The 26,777-nt window shown below is 44.6% G+C and overlaps 1 protein-coding gene across 1 annotated transcript in view; it reads left to right on the forward strand.

Annotated features, from left to right (window-relative positions):
* The window catches only part of LOC139266596 (exostosin-1-like), a 365,501-nt gene that overhangs the window by 319,611 nt on the left and 19,113 nt on the right, over positions 1-26,777 (forward strand). Inside the window, exon 10 of the mRNA XM_070884192.1 lies at positions 8,691-8,862. Within this exon, the coding sequence (XP_070740293.1) occupies positions 8,691-8,862 (172 nt within the window). The remainder of the gene's footprint in view (positions 1-8,690; positions 8,863-26,777) is intronic.

Consider the following 26,777-nt stretch of genomic DNA (forward strand, 5'->3'; position numbering starts at 1 on the left):
ACACCCTGTACAATAGTAGCAGGAATTCCCTACTTTTATAGTCTATCCCCCTTGCAATAAAGGCCAACATTCCATTTGCCATCCTAATTACTTGCTGTACCTGCATAATAAATTTTTGTGTTTCATGCACAAGGACACCCAGGTCCCTCTGTACTGCAGCACTTTGCAATTTTTCTCCATTTAAAAAATAATTTGCTTTTCTATTCTTTCTGCCAAAGTGGATAACCTCACATTTTTCCACATTATACTCCATCTGCCAACTTTTTGCCCACTCACTTAGCCTATCTATATCCCTTTGCAGATTTTTTGTGTCCTCACAATTTGCTTTCCTGCCCATCAGCAAACTTGGCTACATTACACTCGGTCCCTTCATCCAAGTCATTAATATAGATTGTAAATAGGTGAGGCACCAGCACCAATCCCTGCAGCACCCCACTAGTTACTGTTTGCTAACCGGAAAATGACTTTACTAACCCCATCTTCCTTTCATTTCTGTCTGTCCTTCCGAATTGTCAAATACCCCTGAATATTTAGTTCCCAGTCTTGGTCACCTTGCAGCCACGTCTCTGTAATGGCTATCAGATCATATTCAATTGTAATTATTTGTGCTGTCAATTCATCTATTTTGTTACGAATCCTGCGTGCATTCAGATAAAGAGCTTTTAAATTTGTTTTTTTACCATTTTTTCCTTCTTTGATCCCACTTTCTGATACACATTTATGTTTATACATTCTGTCCCTGCCTGTCATGCTCTGGCTTACATTTCCCCCAGTGCTACCCTGCTCTATTGCCTTCTCCTTGTTCTTTGACTTTTAAATTTCTGCTCACCCATATCCCTTGATTCCCTTATTATTCAAAAATCTAACGATCTCTGTCTTGAATATACTCAACGACTGAGCCTCCAAGCCGTCCGGGGTAGAAAAATCCAACGATTCACAACCCTTTAAGTGAAGATTTTTCTCCTCATCTCAGGCCTAAATGGCCAACCCCTTATTCTGAGACTGTGGCCCCCTAGTTCGAGACTGTCAGCCAGCGGAAACAACCTCCCAGCATCCAACCTGTCAAGCCCGCTAAGAATTTTATATGTTTCAATGAGATCACCTTGCTTTATTCTAAATTCTAGGGTATATAGCCCTAGTCCAACTCAGTCTCTCCTCATAGGACAATCCCCTCATCCCAGGAATCAGTATCTGGTGAACTTTCATTGCAATCCCTCTAAGGAAAGAAAATCCTTCCATGGGTAAGGATACCAAAACTGAGCTTATGGTCTACAGGGCTGTAGTAATACCCGCCCTCCTGTATGGCTCAGAAACGTAGATCATTTACAGTAGACACCTCAAATCGCTGGAGAAATACCACCAACGATGTCTCCGCAAGATCCTGCAAATCCCCTGGGAGGACAGACGCACCAACGTTAGTGTCCTCGATCAGGCCAACATCCCAAGCATCGAAGCACTGACGACAGTCGACCAGCTCCGTTGGGCGGGCCACATTGTTTGCATGCCTGACACAAGACTCCCAAAGCAAGTGCTCTACTCGGAACTCCTACACGGCAAGCGAGCCCCAGGTGGGCAGAGGAAACGTTTCAAGGACACCCTCAAAGCTGCCTTGATAAAATGCAACATCCTCACCGGCACCTGGGAATCCCTGACCAAAGACCACCCTATGTGGAGGAAGAGCATCCGGGAGGGCGCTGAGCATCTCGAGTCTCGTCGCCGAGAGCATGCAGAAAACAAGCGCAGGCAGTGGAAGGAGCCTGTGGCACACCAGACTCCCCACCCACCCTTTCCTTCAATGACTGTCTGTCCCACCTGTGTCAGAGACTGTAATTCCCATATTGGACTGTTCTGTCACCTAAGAACTCACTTTTAGAGTGGAAGCAAGTCTTCCTCGATTTCGAGGGACTGCCTATGATGATGTGTGTGCTCCAGGTGTGGTCTCACCAAGGCTCCATATAATTGTAGTAAGGCTTCTTGGGGCCGAAATTGCCTCTTCCCTTAAGGCCTGTTACCCCTGGAAATTGGTGGCCACGCTGCGGAGTGCAATGGCCGCTGATTTCTCGTGTGATGGCCGCCATTTTGAAAATTCTGCCCCTGTGGTATCCGGCAGTGACCCCTCCCCCCACTACTGCTCCACTTCTGGCCATCCGCCCTAAGTGCGTCATCAGAGCGCACACCGCCGATGTCTCTCCCCGATGGCAAAATTTTGCTGACAAAATCTTGCTCCCGCCGCGCGGTTCCAAGAGTAGCTTTTTCTGCCGGTGCAGTGAGGTTGTAGTCCTTCTAAAATGGCGATGTGGCTCGCATTAAAGGGGAGGACCTACTGCCGTTGCCACCATGTTTTTTTTTTGTTGCCCGACTGCCATGTCAGGCCGACAGTTATGCCCCCGGGTTCGGTCGGGCCACCAACAGGCAGCCTGGCACCCCCTTTTGGGTGCCTAGCCACTGACCAGGCTGAAAGCCTCCCTGGTGGCCCAGTGGACCTAACTTAAAAAATTGGGCCGGCTCTCCCCTTTAAGTGAAGGGGGTGAAGGGGAGAGCCGTGGTAACGCTGCACCATGATGACATCATCAGCATTACGCTGATGACTGACAGCGGCAGACAGTCCGCTCACCCTCAACTTCCACCCCCTAGACTGCAAACTTCTGCTCACCGCCGCACATCTGCCCCATTATGACCAACTTCTGGTCCGCTGGGAAAAAAAAGCCAAAGAGCGAAATTTCGCTCAAGAGGCCACCGTTTCCACCACGCCGGTAAAAACAACAGAAACAGGATAGGTGCAGTATAAGGTGTACTCTTATACTCCAATCCCTTTGTAATAAAGGATAACTTACTATTGCTTTCCTAATTGCTTGCTGTACCTGCATGTTAACTTTCTGTGATTCCCGCTCACCCATCACCCCTGTGCTCGCTGACCTACATTGGCTCGCGGTTAAGCAATGCCTCAATTTCAAAATTCGCATCCATGTTTTCAAATCCCTCCATGGCCTCGACCCACCTCATCTCTGTAATATCCTCCAGCCCCACAACCTCCCAAGATGTCTGCGCTCCTCTAATTTTGTCCACTTGAGCATCCCTAATTATAATCGCTCAACCATCGGTGGCTGTGCCTTCTGTTGCCTAAGCCACAAGCTCTGGAACCCCCTACCTAAACCTCTCCATCTCTCTACCTCTCTTTCCTCCTTCAAGACGCTCCTTAAAACCTACCTCTTTGACCAAGCTTTTGGTCACCTGTCCTAATTTCTCCTTATGTGGCTCGGTGTCAAATTTTTTGTCTCATAATACGCCTGTGAAGCGCTTTGGGAAGAGCAGGAAGTTCCTCCCAGTCTTGGTTAAAATTCCTCCTTCAAAATTAAAATTGAAATGTAAATGAGGCTGTCAAAATGGCGCAGGCCTCAAACTGACATTGGATGGGCAGCCCAATCCCCCTGCCCACCCAAAAACTGTCTCCACTAACTTTGGCCGTATTAGTTTCCACAAACAGCAATGAGGTAAATAACCAGTTAACACAAAAATAAAGTACTGCAGATGCTGGAAATCTGAAATAAATAACCAGTTATCTGTTTTGTGGTCTTTTGAAGGAGGAATTTAACCAAGATTGTGAGGAACTCCCTGTTCTTCTTCAAATAGTGCCATGGGATCTTTAGTGTCCACCTGAATGGGTAGATGGGGCCTCAGTTTAACATCTCATCCAAAGGGCTCCAACTGTAACAATGCAGTATTTTCTTAATACTGGACCAAAATTACAGGTTAGATTATGTGCCCAAGTTTTGGAGTGGGGATTGAACCCAAAACCATTTTTGTCAGGGGTGAGGGTGCTACCAACTGAACCAAGTTGCTATTTATATATTGCTGTAATAAATGTATCCATAATATTATAAATGTATCCATATTAGATGGGGAGTTATCATCATCATCATAGGCAGTCCCTCGGAATCGAGGAAGACTTGCTTCCACTCCTGAAGTGAGTTCTTTGGTGGTTGAACAGTCTAATACGAGAGCCACAGACTCTGTCACAGGTGGGACAAATAGTCGTTGAGGGAAGGGGTGGGTGGGACTGGTTTGCCGCACACTCTTTCCGCTGTCTGCGCATGATTTCTGCACGCTCTCAGCATTGAGACTCGAGGTGCTCAGCGCCCTCTCGGATGCACTTCCTCCACTTAGGGCGGTCTTGGGCCAGCGACTCCCAGGTGTCAGTGGGGATGCCGCCCTTTTTCAGGGAGGCTCCGAGGGCGTCCCCGTAGTGTTTCCGCTGCCCACCTTTGGCTCATTTGCCGTGAAGGAGTTTCGAGTAGAGCGCTTGCTTTGGGAGTCTCGTGTCTGGCATGCGGTCTCTGTGGCCTGCCCAGTGGAGCTGATCGAGTGTGGTCAGTGCTTCAATACTGGGGATGTTAGCTTGAATGAGGATGCCGATGTTAGTGCGCCATTCCTCCCAGGGGATCTGCAGGATCCTGCGGAGACATCGCCGGTGATATTTCTCCAGCAACTTGAGATGTCTACTGTACATGGTCCATGTCTCTGAGCCATACAGGAGGGCAGGTATTACTACAGCCCTGTAGACCATGAGCTTGGTGGCAGTTTTGAGGGCCTGGTCTTCAAACACACTTTTCCTCAGGCGACCGAAGGCTGCACTGGCGCACTGGAGATGGGAGTTATATGGGGCTTTTGACATCACAATATGATACTTGAAACCCCTAATAATTCCCTATCTATCTAATGCTTTGACAATTTCACTGACAAAATTACAATTTGAATGTTTTTGTTAAATCATTCAACTGTATTAATATATATTTCTGATTCACATCTCTGATTGTTTTGCTTTCAGCAATGCAATTTCACAGCTGGGTGAAATTCTACATATAAGCCAAAAGTAGCTTAACATTGCTTTCAGCAGAATAAGAAAACTACTTGTAAAAATAGGTCAGAATAATTTTACGATAACTACATTAGGCCAAATTGAGAGTTTCTGCATCATCAGCATTGATCAGTGGAAGCCTTGTTGGATCTCAATTATATGTGCTTCGAAGATTCATATTCCAATTAGTGATACACCATTATACCACAATCTGTAGCTAAACACGTTAACATTTGGATTCTTGTCAAGAAAGAGACTGAGAAGTTATTAGAGAATAGCATACTGCAAAATTAAAAGATTGTAAGTTACAGAGTAAAATGATATATAAGTCATTGGCTGCTAATGAACTAATATCGAAAGTGGGCAGTGCAGCATCACTAAATATTGTGCCACAAACCAAACTCAATCCTAGTGATGGAACGCAGGTTTGTATCCATGATCCCAAATTTTACTCACTTTGTTGTGGTGAAGCACCAGCCACAAGCTCGGCGATACTGTACAAAAAGGGTAGAAGCATTAAAGAAAGAATTATTCCACTCTCATGCATTTATTTAATAGACAGTTTCAGAGCTGTTTTGCTCAATTGCTCAATACTACATATAGAGGTAAAGGTTAATTTGCCCATTCAGTCTTGCATAGTAAGGCAGAGGACAATTCAATTAAGGAGGAATATACCTTAAAATTAAATATTGTTGCCCTGAATATTAAAAATCTAGCATTGGTTTGTGTTGTGTGTCCCTTTTGTCATCTTCTTTCCAATATATGGGGGGAGATTGCGGTCGGAGGCTTCCTTCGGGCAAACGCCTCCGACGGGAAATTTTTTAATGAAAATACCGGGTGGTCCGAGAGGAACGTAGGATTGCGGTCAGAGACCTAGTTTCACAGTCCAGTGTACGGGAACAGGTCATCCAGGTACGTATTCGTATCCAATGAATATCTAGTATTCTCATTAAGACCATAAGCTTGGTGCCAGATTTGAGGGCCTGATCTTCGAACACTCTCTTCCTCAGGCTGTAGTGATACCCGCCCTCCTGTATGGCTCAGAGATGTGGACCATATACAACAGACACCTCAAAGCGCTGGAGAAATACCACCAACGATGCCTCCGCAAGATCCTGCAAATCCCTTGGGAGGACAAATGCACCAACGTTGGTGTCCTCGATCAGGCCAACATCCCTGGCATCAAAGCACTGACCACACTCAACCAGCTCCGTTGAGCGGGCCACATTGTCCACATGCCGGACACAAGACTCCCAAAGCAAGCGCTCTACTCGGAACTCCTATATGACAAGCGAGCCCCAGGTGGCCAGAGGAAACGTTTCAAGGACACTCTCAAAGCCTCCTTGATAAAATGCAACATCCCCACTGGCATCTGGAAGTCCCTGGCCAAAGACCGCCCTAAGTGGAGGAAGAGCATAGAAACATAGAAACATAGAAAATAGGTGGAGGAGTAGGCCATTCGGCCCTTCGAGCCTGCACTGCCATTCAACAAGATCATGGCTGATCACCCACCCCAGCACCTCCCCCCCACGCCCCCTTCACACCCCCCGACCCCCCCCCCCCCAGCCGCAAGGACCACATCCAACTCTCTCCCGAACACATCCAATGAACTGGCATCAACAACTCTCCGAGAGGACGCTGAGCACCGTGAGTCTCGTCGCCGAGAGCATGCAGAAAGCAAGCGCAGGCATTGGAAGGAGCGTGCGGCAAACCAGACTCCCCGCCCACCCTTTCCTTCAACGACTGTCTGTCCCACCTGCGACACAGACTAATTTCCGAATTGGACTGTTCAGTCACCTGAGAACCCACTTTTGGAGTGGAAGCAAGTCTTCCTCAATTTCGAGGGACTGCATATGATTATGTGTATTTACATTTATAATAATGGGAACTCTGTACGAGCTCCCATTACTATCAATGAGAATACCCACCAAAAACAAGAAACACAACACAATAAATTATAAAAAAACACCTCACATGTTTAAAATTATTTGAAATTGTATGTAATTAAATGTTTTAGAAAAAAAAATTGAATTTTTTTTAACATGTTTTAATAGGGTTAAAAATAAACCTACCTTAATGGACAGGGTTTTAATATAAAAATGAGTGATTAAATTTAATTTTTCCATGTTTTAAAACTCTTACGCTGCCTGCTTTTACCAGGTGTAAGTGTTTGAGGGACATTCGCTTGGCAAGAGTTGGGAAATAGCCCAATCGTCTCCCATGGATGTCCTTCTCCCGCGGATGCGTGCGATCTGTTAAAAGACATTTTGACAGATCGCAAAAGCGGGTTCTCGGCACATGTGACACCCCCTGCACCGAAACATTCTATGCTCCACCCTAACCAGAGCCATGTGATTTCCTGGGAGAGATAAAAAACACAGATAAAAACCCAGGCCAATTGGGGGAAAAAATCTGGCATTTGCGAAGCTTCTCCGGGTGCGTGCGCACATCGTACGCACCCGGAGAAGTCACAACTTTCGGCCCAATGTTGCAAGTGGCTAATATGGGATTTATGTCTAAATAATATAAAACCAATTTTTACCTTAAAACATTGGCCTAGAAATTGGCCAGGGTGATCTCCTGGATTAGTTTTGATTACCTGGATGGGTCGGAGAGGAATTTCCCAGATTTTTTTCCCCAATTGGCCTGGGTTTTTATCTCTCTCCCAGGAAATCACATGGCTCTGGTTGGGATGGAGCGTAGAAGTTTTCAGTGCCAGGGGTGTTGCAGTTGTGTGGGGCGGACTGGTTGGGCCGGATGCTCTTTACCTGTCTGCCATTGTTCATTGTTCAAAGGTTTATATGTAATCTTCAGGGCTGCTGGCTCTTTGTCAGCCGGCGCGGACATGATGGGCTGAAATGGCCTCCTTCTGCGCTGTAGAATTTTATGTTTCTATGTTTCTAAATTGGTCTTGTTAGTGCCTCCCATTATCGCCTCCGGGGGAAGATAATGAGGCACTAACCAGGTTGCAACCGGATGTGGTGATAACATCAACTCCCACCATATTCGGCGGGAGTTTTGCGGTGGCGGTACAGCGTTGCGCCCCAATCTCCTTCGCCTAGATATTGTGATGTCATCGCCCCGATAATGCCCCAAACTCAAACTTGCATTCCACCCCCTGTAGCATTGCCGGGCGAAATATCGGCAGCTGCAGGAGGCGTCCATTGGGAGTCCGGGCACTTCGGGGTGATACTTAAAGGCAAGGTGGCTGAGGTAAGTTTAAAAAAAAAATTTCCTTCTCTCTTGCCAATTTTTTCACAGATTCCTGCCCGCGATCGATCAGCCTGGCACTCGACTTGAGTCTGATCGGGCGGGATCACGGCTGCTGTTGTGGAGAAGGTAAGTTTTTCTTTCTTTGCAGAGCCTGCAGCGATGGCCCTTCCCTTTAAGGGAGGGAAGGATCCTTTTAACGCGGCAGCGTTGCACACATACCGTCCTGCCTGCTACTAATTGTGCTCCAGGAAGGAAGTGTAGTGCCTGATTTAGCACTCCATTTCCTTCCTGGAGCACAACCGCCAAATTTTTTTTAAGTTTAAAAACTTTAGCGCCTGGTAAAAATGTATTCAAACTGTTAAAAGTTAGCTCACCAAATGGGATGCTCCCGAATTTCTCCCCCATTTTGTTTTAGGTTTCAATGTGCTAGCATGAATTAAGATGATCTATTTTCTACTTTGAAGGGCAGCGTTTGTGATTCTTGTTTAATGAAAATATTCTAACATAAGTAGGAGGAAACAGCTTCCTACTAAATTAACTTGCTCTGTCTTAATTATGTTGTGATTAGGAGGATATTAACTGGGTGATCGATGTCTAACTAAAATTTTTATTTTGTTTTCAGATACTATCACTACCTGTACAGCTATTACTTGCCAGCCAGTCTTCACAACATGATAGACCAGATGACTAACTGTGAAGATATCCTAATGAACTTTCTGGTTTCAGCCATCACTAAACTCCCTCCGATTAAAGTCACACAGAAAAAGCAGTATAAAGAAACTATGATGCAACAGGTATGTATAAAATGCTACTCAAATCTCTCGCCATTTTAGCAGTTTTCATTTAACTTATAAACACGAAAAATCTGATAAACCACTTCAGAAAGGCATACACTGCCCCCAAAAAGGTGACAATTCAAAAAAACAACATGCAACTGAAAAATAGTCCTGAATGAAGGCCAATGACCAAGGCCACTGCTTCAAGGCAACTGGATAAATTAAATTCATTTTTATTACATTGGATTTCAGGATTTTATTGGTGTTTTGGGATCATATTATGCAATTCAGTTTGTTGTTCATTAAAACTAAAATCCAATGACATATGAAAACAAGCAGTTACAAAGATTGGGACCTGGACCTGTGATTACTTAAGCTGCAACTATACCAGTACCATCAATTGTATTATAGATGAAAATACTGAAATACACAAATATGCAATTTTTGCAATAGTGGATTTATACATTTGTGAAGTGGGATTTGGACAGTGATGACGTAACATTTATTTTCTATCAGTCTGAGGGTGTTAGCCCCTAGTAATTTCAATTTTTGACACAATTTGATGCTTTTTCCAGCGTGTGTATAGTGATTCAGCATTTGAAGTCAAAAATAATTTATTCAGAATGTGATAATGTATATAATAATACTCTGTAGGGTTATTTATACTATCATAAAATATTGAAATGGACATAAATATTAGAAAACATTTAAAGGCTAGAAATTCGATATTGCCTGCTTTGAGGCGGTAACGCTGCCGGGACATTACCTTTAGCGCCGGGCAATGTCTACCGTCTCAAATTGGGATATTCAGTTGTATCGCCCCAAGAGGAAAGTGGAGCACTAAAGGAAGCATTGCACAATCCTTTTGGGGCGCTAAAGGCCCATTGTGGGGTGATAGCACAGGAGCGCTTCTCAACATGAGGCGCTAGAATATCGGCATCCTAGCGCCTAAAGAGGAAGTGAGGTTGACCATGTGAAACCAGCAAAAAAATGGAAGAGAGGCTACCAACTTCCTTCCACAGGTAAGAGAGGTAAGTAATTGTTAAAAATTTGACTCTCAACACTTTACTCTTCATCCATTGCGAAATTGCCCTGGAATCCTCTGTGCACTGTCTGCTTCCCCCTATCGGGAGTCGTGCCAGGCGCTACGGCAGGCGAAAGCAGTCAATCTCGGAAACGTGTCGCATGGGGGCCTTGCACACTCGAGACGTCACCAAATGTGTGGCACTAGGGTGCGCAGCGCTAAATGACAGCACCGCCGTTAAACCATCAGTGAAGTTCGCGGCAGGATGTTACAGCGCGCTTGGGCGGTAGCTACTTAACGGCCCCTTAGCATCCCTCTCTGGCGCTAATGGTGGCGCTAAACAACGGAATTTCTCCCCTAAGTACCAAAAAGCATAATTGTAAAGAACATGGCAACAGCTTACATTCCTGTAGCAATCCTCAAGTGCACTTTCGAATGAGGAGGAAAAAACATACCAATTAGGGAATAGATTATGGTATGGGAGCACCAAATAAACATTTAAATGTTTTCAGTATCCATTCTCCTACTGCCCCCTTCACAATGGCATTCTACCCCCTCCAGAGCCAGTCACACACACTCTCTCCCCCTCCAGTCCCAGCCATACAGACTCTCCGCCCCCCCCACCCAGTCCCAGACATACACACTCTCCTCCCTCCCCCCCTCCAGTCCCAATCATACACACTCTCTCCCCCTCCAGTCCCAGACATACACACTCTCCCCCACTCCAGTCCCAGTCATACACACTCTCCTCCCTCCCTCCAGTCCCAGTCATACACACTCTTCCCCCCCCCCCATCAAGTCCCAGTCATACACACTCCCCCCTCCAGTCCCAGACATACACACTCTCCCCCCACTCCAGTCCCAGACATACACACTCTCCCCCCTCCAATCCCAGACATACACACTCTCCCCCCACCCCCAGACCCAGACAAACATACACTACCCGCTCCAGACCCAGACAACGTACACTACCTGCTCCAGACCCAGACAACGATACTTTACTGCTTCCAGAGCCAGTTCGCAGAGAGATTGCACCCCATCCAAGTCTCACATTATCACAGATACACTTTATTCTCTAACCCATCCAGTTTATATTGGCACATTTCTCCTGCTCCCTCACCAATTCCAACAGGCACTTTGCTCCCTCTCGAACCCAGTTAAGGTGGTAGTCTTCTTCCATTATCTCTTTTTGTAGCTAGTGCTTTTGCCTGATTTTCAAAGAGTCCATGCTGGTTCATGGGGTTTCCGCTGAGGTTATGATGGCAGAGCAGGAGGAGCCCTAAGGGAAATCCCGCCGAAGAGGTCTTTAAATGGAAGTCATGGAAAACCCAGAGGGCCCAGAAATTGCAGTACGCCGGTAACAGTGCCGGCCAAGGCCGATGGCCACCCACTGAGAGAGTGCAGGCAGTACTGGTATTTTGGTGCAGCCTGCTAATTAACATAAGCAGTGCGGAGAATTTGTGGTGTTACGTGTTTTTCCGATGCTAAGCTCAGCAGGAGGCAGAAGGTCACGTCTGTGTCCCGCTTGCAGTTAAGGAGAACGGGGAAGAAACGAATAGGCCATGTACGGAACTGTTGCCGTATTTGTTACAACAATTTACCTGCCACCCGCTTACCAATCAATGTTACGGGCAAATTGTTTATGCGTTTGATGGGGAGTCTGTTGACTGCGCCAGGGAAATCTGTGCATTGATCGGACTTTGGGTTTTATGGGATCGGAGAAGAAGGCTGTGGGTGTACAGCAGGGCAAATTAATTCTCAAAGTCTGTTCCTCTCATAGCGCTGAAGATGGCATTTAGCATTCAGTGTTGTTGAAAGGAACCACAGTTCATTTTTTTTGACAATGAGCCAAGATGGCCCATTTAATGCTGTCAATGACTCTCCCCATCACTTTACCCACACAGCTCATTCTAAAGGAATAGAGACTAAGCCAAGCTATTTTAAATGCTTGTTTAAAATTTCGTGAAGCAGGAAAAAAATTATATAGCACAGGAACGATCAAATCCACATGTTGTAGTTTTTGATACCATTATACTGTAGTCATAATTTCATTGATATGCTGAGGTCAGTTTAGTCACTGGCTTGGGAGGGTCTGACAATTGAGGACTTTTTACTATTCCATGCTGAGGACAGAGTACACATATCTAATAACTTAAACAATTTGAATCCACTCTTCAGATTTCAGAGATTGAGACACTGAACATCCATAGCTGATTCCCAATCCAAACCTCAAGCCTCAAAGTAATCACTTGCAATATTCTGCATCTTCCCATTACATTCAGTATTATAACCTCAGGCAGGACAGTTTCAAATAAGCAAACCACTGGAAAAAAAACTTTACCTACAAATCTCAAGGGTTAGCTCTCAAGACCTAGGCTTGCGATTAATATAAACACTGCTATGTGGAGAGTCCTGATTGTCTTACATTTGTCAGTTGAAGCATCCCCTTGGCTGTTAACGCAGCTGAAGTGCTTTTAGCGGCTGCTTGCACGGACGTGCTTTGGAGAAAGCGGCAAGAGGAGCGGCAATATCCAAAATGGATGAGTGGGCGTCAACTCAGGGTTGCCCGCCAATTGACGTCACTCTCCGACTAATTATAATACTTTTGGCGAGCGTAGGAATCAACAACACTGCCAACCTTCCAAAAATGGCGGCCATCATGGGACCCGCCGGCAGCGGGCAGAGGTGCGGCAGCTGCCATTTTTGCCCCCGAACGGGCTTTAACGGCCAGCGGCAAGACCTCAAATTTCTAGGCCGACATCTCTTGTTGCCATTTTAAAAATCATAAATTAGAAGCATTTCTTGCTGCTTTTAATTAAAAAGGACTTTATATTTTACAACCCCGTTCAATGTAGTGCTTCTAGTCCCTCCAATAGATTTGCTGGCTGGATACAGACCTACCTTCTTAGGCTTCACTTTGCAGTTTTGCTTCACATTACTTTAATTAGAAGTGGTTGACATGATGGTTATTGATTTTGATTTGTTGCAGGTTTAGCTGCACAAAAAATTTAATAGAGATAACTGAGTCACAGAATGTAGAAGTAGAGTTGCATTGATCAAATGTGGAATTAATTCAGTTTAAGATATCAGCAATAACAAAACAAGAAAGAACTTGCAGTTATATAACTCAACCAAACTAATTGGAAACTTGATAGAAATCTAGTATTTCATTGCTCAGATCAACCTACATGTAAGTGAATGGGTTGGATTCAAAGTGAGGGTTCGATTTCAAAGCTGATCTAAGGTAACCATTTCCACGTTGTATGAGGAATATAAGCTGATAGAACTATAGCCTATTGTGTCAAAAAATCACAAGATAGATACAAATTAGGAAGGCCATCTGACCATTCTTAACTCATTCATCCAGAAAGATTGTGCAGTTTATCTATTACAGCATCACACTTCTTCTTAAATTATTTCAAGGTTTTTGCCTCTACTATTCTATGTGAATGTGAAGAAAGACTTAAATTTGTCAGTCTTAAATTTATATTTTGCTTGTTTGAACTGTGGTTCCTTGTCTTACTTCCATGGTTTAATTTATAGTGTTCTAGATTTACCTTTCCCTCTTAAGCAACTCCTTCTAAGGTTCAAAAGCCAAACTTTCTCCAGCTTTTCCTCCAAGCTCAGTCTTTTGATGCTAAAGATCAGTCTGGTGGCTCTACTCTGCACCACTTCTAGGCCTTGAGTCTCTATGGTCCAGTTGATGTTCTACACAGATCATTTCTAATTATATTCTGTACCCCCTCTATTTTTGTTTGATAATCTCAAGCATTCGATGTTCCTGTTATGCTGTAACTTTGGGAACATGGGAGCAGGAGTAGGCCATTCAGCCCTTTGAGCATGTCCCACCAATCAATTAGATCATGGCTGATCTGTATCTTATCTCCATCTACCTGTCTTGGTTCCGAAACCTTTAATACCCTTGCCTAACAATATGATCTGCATCATATGTGGTCAGAATTTTTAGAAATCACCTTTATTAAGTTGAATGACTTGCGTAAAACAAATGTCTGGGAAGATAGGAGGTCTTTCAAAAGGGAGCTGGACGTGTTCCCATAAGGGGAAGACAGCTTATGTTATAGAAGGTAGGTGGGTTAACTGAGACGAGTGAAAGCAGTCCCCCTGATCCCCTGGAGCTTACTTGATTGCCTTTGGGTATCGGAGAGAAATTTCTCAGTGTTGTTTCCTAAGTTGACAAGGTTTTTTTCTCTGCATTTTGTTTTGCCTCCCCAAGAGATTGGATCTGGAGGGGGGGAAGTGGGGTTGATTATGCATGACGGCTGTACCATGTCGGGATGGGACAGGTTTGATGGGCCAGGTAGTGTTTTCCTGTCCTTTCTAAGATAGTCACCAGTGAATCCAGTAGGGAATTTAGGAGAAACTTATTTCCATGGAGAGTGGTGAGAATGCGGAACTCGCTGCCGCAAGGAGTAGTCAAAATGAATAGCATAGATGCATTTAAGGGGAAACTAGATAAGTACATGATGAAGAGGAGTGGGAGGAGGCTCATTTGGAGCATAAGCACAGGCATAAACCTGTTGAGCCTAACGGTAAAATGTACAGTAGGCAGGTTCACCCTTGAGCAAGCTTTGCACCCAATTTGCATAAATTATGAAAGCTGGCTGCCTAAATCGAAGCCCGTTCAAAAATGACACTGACGGGCAGTATTTTTTTTAAATTTTGGTCTCATTGTTGCCACATTTCTGCTGAAAAACAAGGTGGTAGAGAGATAAAAAATTGGGACCAATGTCAAAAATTGAAGAGCATGTTTTCCACAGAGAAAATAAATGAACTTTGAAATAGCATAAAGGGTTATTATTCTCTTATTAAAGGGGAACCATCTTCAGGGCAAAAAAAAATTGGCAATATTTTTATCGTTCAAACAGGGAAGAGCAGAACAGATGTGTATCATTTTTATTATGACATAACATGCAAGTGGCACAATGATTCAGTTTTGATTTAATTTACATCATTGTTTTGCGAACAAATGAAAACAATTTGCCAAAACCTTTGGCATGAGGACATTGCCCCTTTAAATGTGCCTAAAAGACCTTGAATTGATTTAACCTTTGATAATCTTGAGCCATCTCTAACTTAGACGATACTGCTATGTACAGAAGGGGAAAAAAGAATAGAAAGCTGACAGAAATGAATTATTTTGGGTCACAAGCCATGGGATACCCATGCCATCCAATACTTTTCACACCTCTGACAAATCATCTGCTACATTTAGCTAACCAGGTCAACTTGTGAGCCAACTGTTGAGCTGAATGGGTGGTGTCTGCAGTCTCTCTAATCATTCAGTAGGCTACACTGTCATTTCCCAGCACCAGATCGATTTCCAGGTCCACAGTAGATTGATTGCTCTGCAAACTACAGCCGTGATCAATGCTGGATTCTGGCATTCTTGCTAAAGTTTTATTGGTATTTATGATGTTCTCCTGCTTTGCTGCAGTTTGAGGGGTCTGAGGGAGGTTCCCTCTTTAATCCTTGATGGGTGCCCACATCACTCAGGCCACATCTCAGGTGCCCATCATTGAGAGAATACCACAAAATGCACCAGAGGCTTCCCACTTCAGGGGTTGTCCGGACCCCACCCTGAAAACATGCCGTACATTGCCCATCAGATCCCACTTGTCACAATCTTCAGGGGACTAGGCCAAGTTCCAGGGCTGGACACCAGCCGGGTGCCACAGAGCTCCCTGCAATGTATCAGCCTTCTGTTACACCAGATATAAGGAAACAATTTGCACTTATAAAGTGCTTTTCACATCCTCAGGACATCCCAAAACATTTCACAACCAAAAGCTTACTTCTGAGGTGCAGTCATCCCATTTAGGAAAGGCTGCAGGCAATTTGCACATAGCAAGTTTCCACAAACAGCAAATGACTGAATGGCCAGATAATCTTTCTTAAGCACCTCGGGGCACTTTACTACCATAAAGGTGCTATGCAAATGCAAATTATTGATGTTTAATGGTTTAGTTGAAAAAGGAATGTCAGCCGGAACATCAAGAGAACTCCTTAGCCTTTTTCAAAAAGTGTCCTGGGATCTTTTACATGCGCCTGAGAATGGTAGATAGGACATCTCATCCAAAAAGCAGTACTACCAAAACTCGGCACTGGGGGGAGAAATTGGGTGCCTTTGTGCCTCCCAGTCGCGTCCCCATACAAGGCCCAAATGGCATTGTGACCGGGCGCAGCCGTCGAATCCTGTTGTATTGGGCAGGAGTTCAGCAGCGGCACTATGGCATTACGCCCCGATTTCCTGCCCCCGGAGATCGTGATCGCTGTGTGAATCGCCCCAGTAGAGCCCCAGACCCGAAATTGACCTCTGCCCCCTACAGCAGCACCAGACGAAAACACCGACAGGCGCAGGAGACGTGCATTGGGCAGCCGGCCGCTTCGGGGGCGATGCCTAAAGCCGAGGTGGCCAAGGTAAGTAAAAAGAAACGTAGCTTTCTTGCTGCTGTTTTTCGCGGGTTCTTGTCGCGATTAGTATAAATTTTTTTATCTGCTTCAACCACTCTCTGTAGTTTGTTTATATCCCCTCTTTTTATTTTAAATATACTAATCTCATCATCCAATGACATGTTCACTTGTTCTATCCCTAGTAAATACTGCAGCAAAATGTTTTAAGTGCCGGGCTGATCGCGCAGGATCGCCGCAGCCTTGGTGGTCCACTTGATGCCTTTTATATTGTAGAACCTGCAGCGATGGCCCTTCCCTTTAAGAAAGGGAAGGAGCCATTGAATGCGGCAGCACTGCAAGGCCCAGTGTGCAGCGCTGCTGAAGTCTCCACCCTGCCTGCTGCCGTGAGTGGTCCAAGAAGGAAGTGGAGTGCTTGATTTACCGCTACACTTACTTCCTGGAGCGCAAACGGCAAACTTTTTAAAAGTTTTAAATCGTTAACGCCTGACGCTAACTTTTCAAACTTTTAAAAATTAGCGCCTCAAACGTGGTAATAGTGAATTAGCGCCTCAAACGTGGTAATAGTGAATTTCTCCCCAGTGTACTCAAATCCATAGTGGGGCTTGTACCCATAACCTTTTGACTCAGATTAGAGTGCTACAAACTGAGCTAAGCTGACACATACTATACACTAATACAAAAGCAAAATACTGTAGATGCTGCAAATCTGATATAAAAACAGAAAATGCTGGAAATACTCAGTAGGTTGGGCAGCATCTGTGGAGAATCAGAGTTAACATTTCTAGTCGATGACCTTTCATTTGTATTTAAACTTATTATAATTACCTAACGTCGTCGAATCAGACGAAAGGTCACAGATCTGAAATGTTAACTCTGTTTCTATCTGCGCAGATGCTGCCTGACCTGCTGAGTATTTCCAGCATTTTCTGTTTTTATTACATTCTATACACACATGATCGTTCTGATAGGCAGATAAATACTATGCCAATTGACCATGCATTCCCACCTAAACTATGAATTAATTGTTATGTGAAAGAAATATACATAGCTGTTAAATCAGCAGAGTAACAGAGTAATGCCGATTTAACTTTCACTGGCACGTTAAACTATTTCCTGAGTCCGACACAATAAATCTTTTGCTGAGTTTATAAATAAGCTTTTTCGACAGGTGCACACCTTAACACTCATCCAGTATTGTCTCGCTGCAGTGATCTGGAAATATGGTTGTTCTGTCTGAACTAAGGAAGTGGCTGTTCAGTTGCTTGTATTTATCACATCCTCAAGAGACCTGTGAGGGCTGAGCTCCGAAGACACAATGAAGCATCTCCAACGTAGCACCATTTGATTCACTCATGGTTAACATCTCATCCAGCCCTTAGATGCCCAATTAAAGACTTAGAAACATAGAAAATAGGTGCAGGAGTAGGCCATTCGGCCCTTCGAGCCTGCACCACCCTTCAATGAGTTCATGGCTGAACATGCAACTTCAGTACCCCATTCCTGCTTTCTCGCCATACCCCTTGATCCCCCTTGACGAAGCATAATCTGACTAGTGCTGAGAAGAACCTTCCAACCTTCCTCACTTAATTCATTTGCAAACAAAGGCATTTGGCCTGTATCCAGCAAAGCTTATTTTTGATGGCCCAGCTATTAAGGCTGATGAATGATACTGCAAATTCCCATTCTCTGACACCTATTTGTTGGGAACTGTCATGTATGTACTTTTGGGATCACTAGCCACGAGATGGCGTCACTGTTGGAGGCCATTGGGCTGCATGCACATGTGTGCAGCCCAAGTATAAAAGGCCAGCCATTTTGTATGTTAGTCACTTTAGGCCTTAATAGAGCAGAGCCAAGGTCATACCTCTTGGAGTTAAACAGTACTCAGTCTAACAGTTATTGCATACACAACATTTGGCGAAGAGTCAACAAGAACCTTTGCATGCAAAAATGAGCACAATTGGATTGTTGGAGCGATTCATGGAAGGAGAAGATTGGGCAGACTTTGTGAGCTGTCTGAGCCAGTTTTTCGTGGCCAACAAAATGGAGGAGGTCAGCGACGCTGGCGGTGTTCCTCACGGTTTGTGGTCCAAAAATTTATGGTCTGAAAAAGAATCTACTCCTGCCTGTGAGTCGAACAGAGAAGACGTATGAAGAGTTGTGTACACTGGTACAGGACCACCTTAAGCCAGACGAAGGTATCATCATCTCGAGATCCAGATTTTACACACATGTTCGCTCAGAGAGCCAGAATGCGGCGGAATTCATTGCCGACCTGAGACGTCTAGCGGGACCATGTAAGTTCGGGCTGTGTTGGCAGACATGCTGCGGGACTGCTTTGTAATCAGCATCAACCACGAGGTGATCCTGTGTAAACTACTGGCGGTAGAGATATTGGACTTGAATAGGGCCATCACGATCGCTCAGTCATGCATGATGACGGATAGAAGTCTAAAGCGGATAGAAGTCTAAAGCAGATATCAGTGAAAAATCAAAACTCAGCAAGTACTGTAAATATGATTGATTCGGCTTTCGATAGAGCGGCACATGGCAGGGCCTACCCGACTGCGAATGCGAAACCTGTGGCTGCCCAAAGTCCGCCAGCAGGAATACATCCGATTTCTCCATGTTGGCGTTGTGGGGGAAATCACCAGCACCAGCGATGCCGATTTAAGTAATATAGTTGCAAAGGCTGTCTGGGAGTGGGCCATCTCCAGCGCAAGTGTCCGCAGATGAGCAAGCGTGCTGCGACACACCACGTGGAGGATGATGGTCAGACTAGCACGGATCCGGATACGCAATCTGAGATACCAGAAAAGGAAGTGTATGGACTCTACTCATTCCTAACTAAGAGCAAATCGATAATGATCAACGTGAAATTTAATGGGGTGCCGGTATCGATGGAACTGGATATGGGAGCGAGTCAATCGATAATCAGCCAGAGGTCATTCGACAAGCTGTGGGATACTAAGTCTTTGAGGCCCAGGGACTGAGTCCAGTCAATGCCAAATTGTGCACATACACGAAGGATTGGCAGTGCCACAATTAAAGTGTCGTATGACGGTGCGGTTCACGAGTTACCGCTATGGATTGTCCCAGGCAATGGCCCAATGCTGGTCAGCAGGAACTGGCTTGAAAAAATCAGAAGCGATTAGAACGACATCAAGGCTTTGTCGTCAGCGAAAGATACATATGCCCAAGTACTGAGCAAGTTCCCCTCGCTGTTCGAACCAAGCATCAGCAACTTCGCGGGAGCCAAGGTGCAGATCCATGTGTACTCGGATGCAACACCCGTCCATCATAAAGCTTGGTCAGTTTCGTATATGATGAGGGAGAAGGTCAAAATCGAACTGGATAGATTCCAGCATGAAGGAATCATATCACCAGTTGAATTTAATGAATGGGCCAGCCCTATTGTTCCTGTGCTGAAAAGTGATGGCACAGTCAGAATCTGTGGAGACTACAAGGCTACGATCAACAGGGTTTTGAAACAGAATCAGTACCCATTACCGAATGCTGATGACTGGTTTGCAACACTAGCCGGGGGGAAGTTGTTCACCAAACTGGACTTGACGTCGGTCTACATGACACAGGAGCTGGTCGAGACATCGAAGAGACTTGCGTGCATTAACACGTATAAAGAATTGTTTATTTATCACAGGTGCCCTTTGGAATTCACTCGGCTGCAGCAATATTCCAGAGAAACATGGAGAGTCTACTGAAGTCCATTCCTAGAACTGTTGTGTTCCAAGATGACATCCTGATTACAGGTTGTGACTCCGAGGAACACCTGAACAACCTGGAAGAGATTCTACATCGTCTGGACAAAGTGGGACTCAGACTGAAATGCTCGAAGTGCGTCTTCATGGCACCAGAGGTCCTGGGGAGGAAAATTGCTGCTGACAGCATCAGGCCTACGGATGCGAAAACCAAGGCCATCAAGAATGCACCCAAGCCGCAGAATGTGACGGAGCTGCGTTCCTTCCTGGGTCTACTCAATTACTTCGGTAACTTCCTACCTAAATTGAGCACCTTATTAGAATCACTGCACATGCTGCTAAGCAAAGGCGACAATTGGGTGTGGGGTGCATCTCAAGACAGAGCTTTTGAGAAATCCACTAATCTGCTTTGCTTTTACAAGCTGCTAGTACATTATGACCCATGTATACGTTTAGTATTGACCTGTGATACTTCATCATATGAAATTGGTTGCATACTCCAAGCTAATCAGTCGGGTAAACTTCAACCAGTTGCATGTGCTTCAAAAAGTTTGTCTAAAGCGGAAAAAGCCTACAGCATGGTAGAGAAAGAAGCACTACCCTGTGTGTATGGGGTTAAAAAGATGCATCAGTACCTGTTTGGTCTTCGGTTTGAACTGGAGACAGATCACAAGCCGCTAATTTCACTGTTCACTGAAAACAAAGGTATCAATACCAGTGCTTCATCCCACATGCAGAGGTGGGCGCTGGCATTATCCGCTTATGATTATGTCATTCGCCATAGATCTGGCACCGAGAATTGTGCCGATGCTTTGAGCCGTCTGCCGTTGCCCACACTGGAGGTGGAAATGCCACAACCGGCAGACCTATTGTTAGTTATGGATGCTTTTGAGAGTGAAGGAACCCCTGTCACGGCTCAACAAATTAAGACCTGGACCAGCCAGGACCCGATTTTATCAGTGGTGAAGAGTTGCATCCTCAAAGGTGATTGGCCTGCCATACCCAAGCAAATGTGCGAGGAGACCAAACCTTATATTCGTCGCAATGACGAACTGTCTTTTCAGTCATATTGTATACTGTGGGGTAATTGTGTTGTTAGGCCCAAGAAAGGGAGAGAGAAATTTGTACATGAGCAACATAGCACACATCCAGACACTGTAATGATGAAAGCCATTACCAGGTCTCATGTATCGTGGCCGGGAATTGATTCTGAGCTGGAATCATGTGTGCATCAGTGCAACACTTGCATGCAGCTCAGCAAAGCACCAGCGGAATCGCCATTGAGTCTGTGGTCGTGGCTGTCCAAACCATGGTCCAGGGTCCACATAGACTTTGCTGGTTCCTTCCTGGCGAAGATGTTTTTAGTTGTGGTGGATGCATATGCGAAGTGGATAGAGTGTATAATCATGTCATCCAGTGCATCCACAGCTACCATTGAGAATCTCAGTGTCATGTTCGCGACACATGGTCTGTCTGACATCGTTGTTAGCGACAACGGATCGTGCTTCACCAGTCAGGAGTTTCAAGAGCTCATGAAGCTCAATGGTATCAAACATGTAAGGTCAGCACTGTTCAAACCTGCATCCAGTGGGCAAGCAGAACATGCTGTCCAAATAATAAAGCAGAGTATGAAGCGAGTAACTCAAGGGTCACTGCAGACCCGCCTGTCATGCATACAGCTTAGTTACAGGACAAGACCACACACGCTTACTGGGTTTTCGCCTGCTGAACTAATGATGAAGAGAGGTCTTAAGACCAAGTTATCTCTTGTACACCCTGACTTGAATAATCATGTTGAATATAGAAGACAAAGTCAGCAAGGGTATCTGTGCCATGCAATATTTCTGTAAATGATCCTGTATATGTTCTGAATTATGGTCAGGGTCCCAAGTGGATCGCTGGTACTGTCATGGCCAAGGAGGGCAAAAGAGTATTTATTTGTCAAGCTCAAAAATGGGCAAACATGCAGGAAACATATGGATCAGACAAAGCTGCGGCACACTGGCGGAGGAAGAGACAATCGACGACCAACCAACTTACCCCCAGTCATCGGAGGACTCAGTGGTCATCAGTGAATTGGGACTTTCAATCACTGACATGTTCATTGAAAATGGATTTTCAATCCCTGACATGGCCATTGCCACTCCCACTCGGTCAGCCACCCAGCCACCGGTCACAACACACTCTGAACACTCACCCAAGGCTGGAGTTGAACTGAGACGGTCAACCCGGGAGCGTAAAACACTGGACTATCTCAATTTGTAAAAGACTATGTTACAATCTCAGAGGTGTGTGCAGCCCAAGTGTAAAAGGCCAGCCATTTTGTATATTAGTCACTTTAGGCCTTAATAAAGCAGAGCCAAGGTCATACCTCTTGGAGTTAAACAGTACTCAGTCTAACAGATATTGCATACACAACAGGAACCTACGAAACAAGTGAAGACCATTAAAGCTGTTTTTCCGCAGATTTTTTTTCCTAATTTTAAAAGGTGGGAGAAAATTAAGCCCAAAACCTACATAAATTTTGAGAAACTCAGTAAAAAACATTGTTTATTTTGAAACAGCGCTAAAGCATAAGAAAACAAGTAAGGACTAAAAAAAATAGATAAGCTAAATGGGAACCGAGAATTATTTACACTGTTCATGGACACTACTTTTAGGGTCTAATGACAGTTCCAAAGGTCTTCTTTATATGTTTCTATTTACAGAACACTGTGCATTGGTCATGGTTATAAAACATTGGCCCTGAAATTCCGGCCTCCCCGGATCCGTACGGAGTTCCTACTGACCCGGGAAGGCATCGGAAATTACAGTTTCTAGCGCGCAATGCGCATGCGCTGGAAACCAGCATTTCCGATCGGTCAAGTTTCTGGCTTGACAAATCCTCTGCAGATTGAGAGCGAGGACATTTGTAAGTGGAAATTTCCGATATTTATGCTTACAAATGTCCTCAAAAATCTTACACCTGAAAAAGCAGACACAAAGCCTACTTTTACAGATGCAGGTGTTTTAAAATAACACAAAAAACATATAAAAATACAGTTATTCAAACATATTTTACCATTAAAAACCCAACCCACAACGATAAGTTTATTTAAAAAAACTTTTAAAAATCGGGAACTTATTTTTTAAGACATTAATAACTTTAATTTAAATAAATGTAGTGTAATTATTTTCTATTTTTTATTCGTGTTTTGGGTGTTTCGGGCTCTATTACAATCATAGTAATAGGAGTTTAGGACACTGCGAAACTCCTATTACTATGATATTTTATCTGATTGGCTGCCCAGAGCCACGTGACTCCAGCTCGAGGCCAGCACACGTGTCGACGTGCACGCGCTGTGAATCACAGTAGAAAGGAGGCCACGGCATCGGAAAGTCGAACGTGGGCAGCAGCTTAAGGTAAGTGCGTATTTTTTCTCTAAAATGCCCGAGGGAAGGCCAAAACGGAATTTCAGGGCAATAAATGTGGCAGGTTTTTGGATCAGTAAGAACAAGTCTACAACCGGTAAAAACATGCTTTTGTGAAAAAAATGAAACGTGACCGTATAAAAGTAGAAAAGCAGGCAAAGCACTTTCTTCCTAAACTCTGAACTCAGCTCAAGTGTGATGAAATGACAAGTGCAATGCATGCATAGCTCAGCATCCAATTTTCAGTATGAAGAACAGATACAATTATAGGAGGAATTCCTGTTATTGTTTTCAAAAATCCAGAGAGAATAATAGAAATATAGAAACATAGAAAATAGGTGCAGGAATAGGCCATGCAGCCCTTCGAGCCTGCACCAACATTCAATAAGATCATGGCTGATCATTCACCTCAGTACCCCTTTCCTGCTTTCTCTCCATACCCCTTGATCCCTTCAGCCGCAAGGGCCATATCTAACTCCCTCTTGAATATATCCAATGAACTGGCATCAACAACTCTCTGCGATAGAGAATTCCACAGGTTAACAACTCTCTGAGTGAAGAAGTTTCTCCTCATCTCAGTCCTAAATGGCTTACCCCTTATCCTTAGACTGTGTCCCTGGTTCTGGACTTCCCCAACATCGGGAACATTCTTCCTGAATCTAACCTGTCCAGTCCCATCAGAATTTTATATGTTTCTATGAGATCGCCTCTCATCCTTCTAAACTCCAGTGAATACAAGCAGAGTCGATCCAGTCTCTCCTCATATGTCAGTCCTGCCATCCCGGGAATCAGTCTGGTGAACCTTCGCTGCACTCCCCCAATAGCAAGAACATCCTTCCTCAGATTCGGAGACCAAAACTAGGTCCAGGTGAGGCCTCAACAAGGCCCTGTACAACTGCAGTAAGACCTCCCTGCTCCTATACTCAAATTCCCTAGCTATGAAGGCCAACATACCGTTTGCCTTCTTCACCACTTGCTGTACCTGCATGCCAACTTTCAATGACTGATATACCATGATACTCAGGTTTCGTTGCACCTCCCCTTTTCTTAATCTGCCGCCATTCAGATAATATTCTGCTTTCTTGTTTTTGCAATCAAAGTGGATAACCTCACATTTATCCACATTATACTGCATCTGCCATGTATTTGCTCACTCACCTAACCTGTCCAAGTCACCCTGCAGCCTCTTAGAGTCCTCCTCACAGCTCACACCGCCACCCAACTTCGTGTCATCTGAAAACTTGGAGATATTACACTCAATTCCTTCATCTAAATCATTAGTGTATATTGTAAATAGCTGGGGTCCCAGCACTGAGCCCTGTGGCACCCCACTAGTCATTGCCTGCCATTCTGAAAAGGACCCGTTTGTCCCGACTCTCTGCTTCCTGTCTGCCAACGAGTTCTCTATCCACGTTAGTACATTACCCCCAATACCATGTGCTTTGATTTTGCACACCAATCTGTTATGTGGGACCTTGTCAAAAGCCTTTTGAAAGTCCAAATACACCACATCCACTGGTTCTCCCTTATCCACCCTACTAGTTACATCCACAAAAAATTCTAGAAGATTTGTCAAGCATGATTTCCCTTTCTTAAATCCATGCTGACTTGGACTGATCCTGTCACTGCTTTCCAAATGTGCTGCTATTTCATCTTTAATAATTGATTCCCATATTTTCCCCACTACTGATGTCAGGCTAACTGGTCTATAATTACCCGTTTTCTCTCCCTCCTTTTTTAAAAAGTGGTGTTACATTAGTTACCCTCCAGTCCATGGGAACTGATCCAGAGTTGATAGACTGTTGGAAAATGATCACCAATGCATCCACTATTTCTCGGGCCACTTCCTTAAGTACTCTGGGATGCAGACTATCAGGCCCCGGGGATCTATCAGCCTTCAATCCCATCAATTGCCCCAACACAATTTCCCGCCTAATGAGGATTTCCTTCTCACCAGACCCTCGGTCCCCTAGTATTTCCAGAAGGTTATTTCTGTCTTCCTTCGTGAAGACAGAACCAAAGTATTTGTTCAACTGGTCTGCCATTTCTTTGTTCCCCATTATAAATTCACCTGAATCTGACTGCAAGGGACCTACATTTGTCTTCACTAATCTTTTTCTCTTCACATATCTATAGAAGCTTTTGTAGTCAGTTTTTATGTTCCCGGCAAGCTTCCTCACATACTCTATTTTCCCCCTCCTAATTAAACCCTTTGTCCTCCTCTGCTGAATTCTAAATTTCTCCCAGTTCTCAGGTTTGCTGCTTTTTCTGGCCAATTTATATGCCTCTTCCTTGGATTTAACACTATCTTTAATTTCCATTGTTAACCACAGTTGAGCCACCTTCCCCGTTTATTTTTACTCCAGACAGGGATGTACAATTGCTGAAGTTCATCCATGTGATCTTTAAATGTTTGCCATTGCCTATCCACCATCACCCCTTTAAGTATCATTCGCCAGTCTATTCTAGCCAATTCACGTCTCATACCATCAAAGTTACCTTTCCTTAAGTTCAGGACCCTAGTCTCTGAATTAACTGTGTCACTCTCCATCTTAATAAAGAATTCTACCATATTATGGTCACTCTTCCCCAAGGGGTCTCGCACAACAAGATTGCTAATTAGTCCTTTCTCATTACACATCACCCAGTCTAGGATGGCCAGCCCTCTCGTTGGCTCCTCAACATATTGGTCTAGAAAACCATCCCTAATACACTCCAGGAAACCCTCCTTGACCGTATTGCTAGCAGTTTGGTTAGCCCAATCTATATGTAGTTTAAACTTGCCCATGATAACTGCTGTACCTTTATTTCATGCATCCCTAATTGCTTGTTTGATGCCATCCCCAACCTCACTACTACTGTTTGGTGGTCTGTACACAACTCCCACTGGCGTTTTCTGCCCTTTAGTATTCCGCAGCTCCACCCATACAGATTCCACATCATCCAAGCTAATGTCCTTCCTTACTATTGCGTTAATTTCCTCTTTAACTAGCAACGCTACTCCACCTCTTTTTCCATACTGTCTATCCTTCCTGAATGTTGAATACCCCTGGCTGTTGAGTTCCCAGCCTTGGTCACCCTGGAGCCATTTCTCCGTGATGCCAATTATATCATATTCGTTCATTGCTGCCTGCGCAGTTAATTCGTCCATCTCATTACGAATACTCCTCGCATTGAGGCACAGAGCCTTCAGGCGTGTCTGTTTAACACACTTTGCCCCTTTAGAATTTTGCTGTATTGTGGCCCTTTTTGATTTGTGCCTTGGGTTTCTCTGCCCTCCACTTGTACTTTTCTTCTTTCTATCTTTTGCTTCTGCCCCCATTCTACTTCCCTCTGTCTCCCTGCAT

Source organism: Pristiophorus japonicus, chromosome 7 (genome assembly GCF_044704955.1).
Source record: "Pristiophorus japonicus isolate sPriJap1 chromosome 7, sPriJap1.hap1, whole genome shotgun sequence".
Lineage (NCBI taxonomy): Eukaryota > Metazoa > Chordata > Chondrichthyes > Pristiophoridae > Pristiophorus > Pristiophorus japonicus.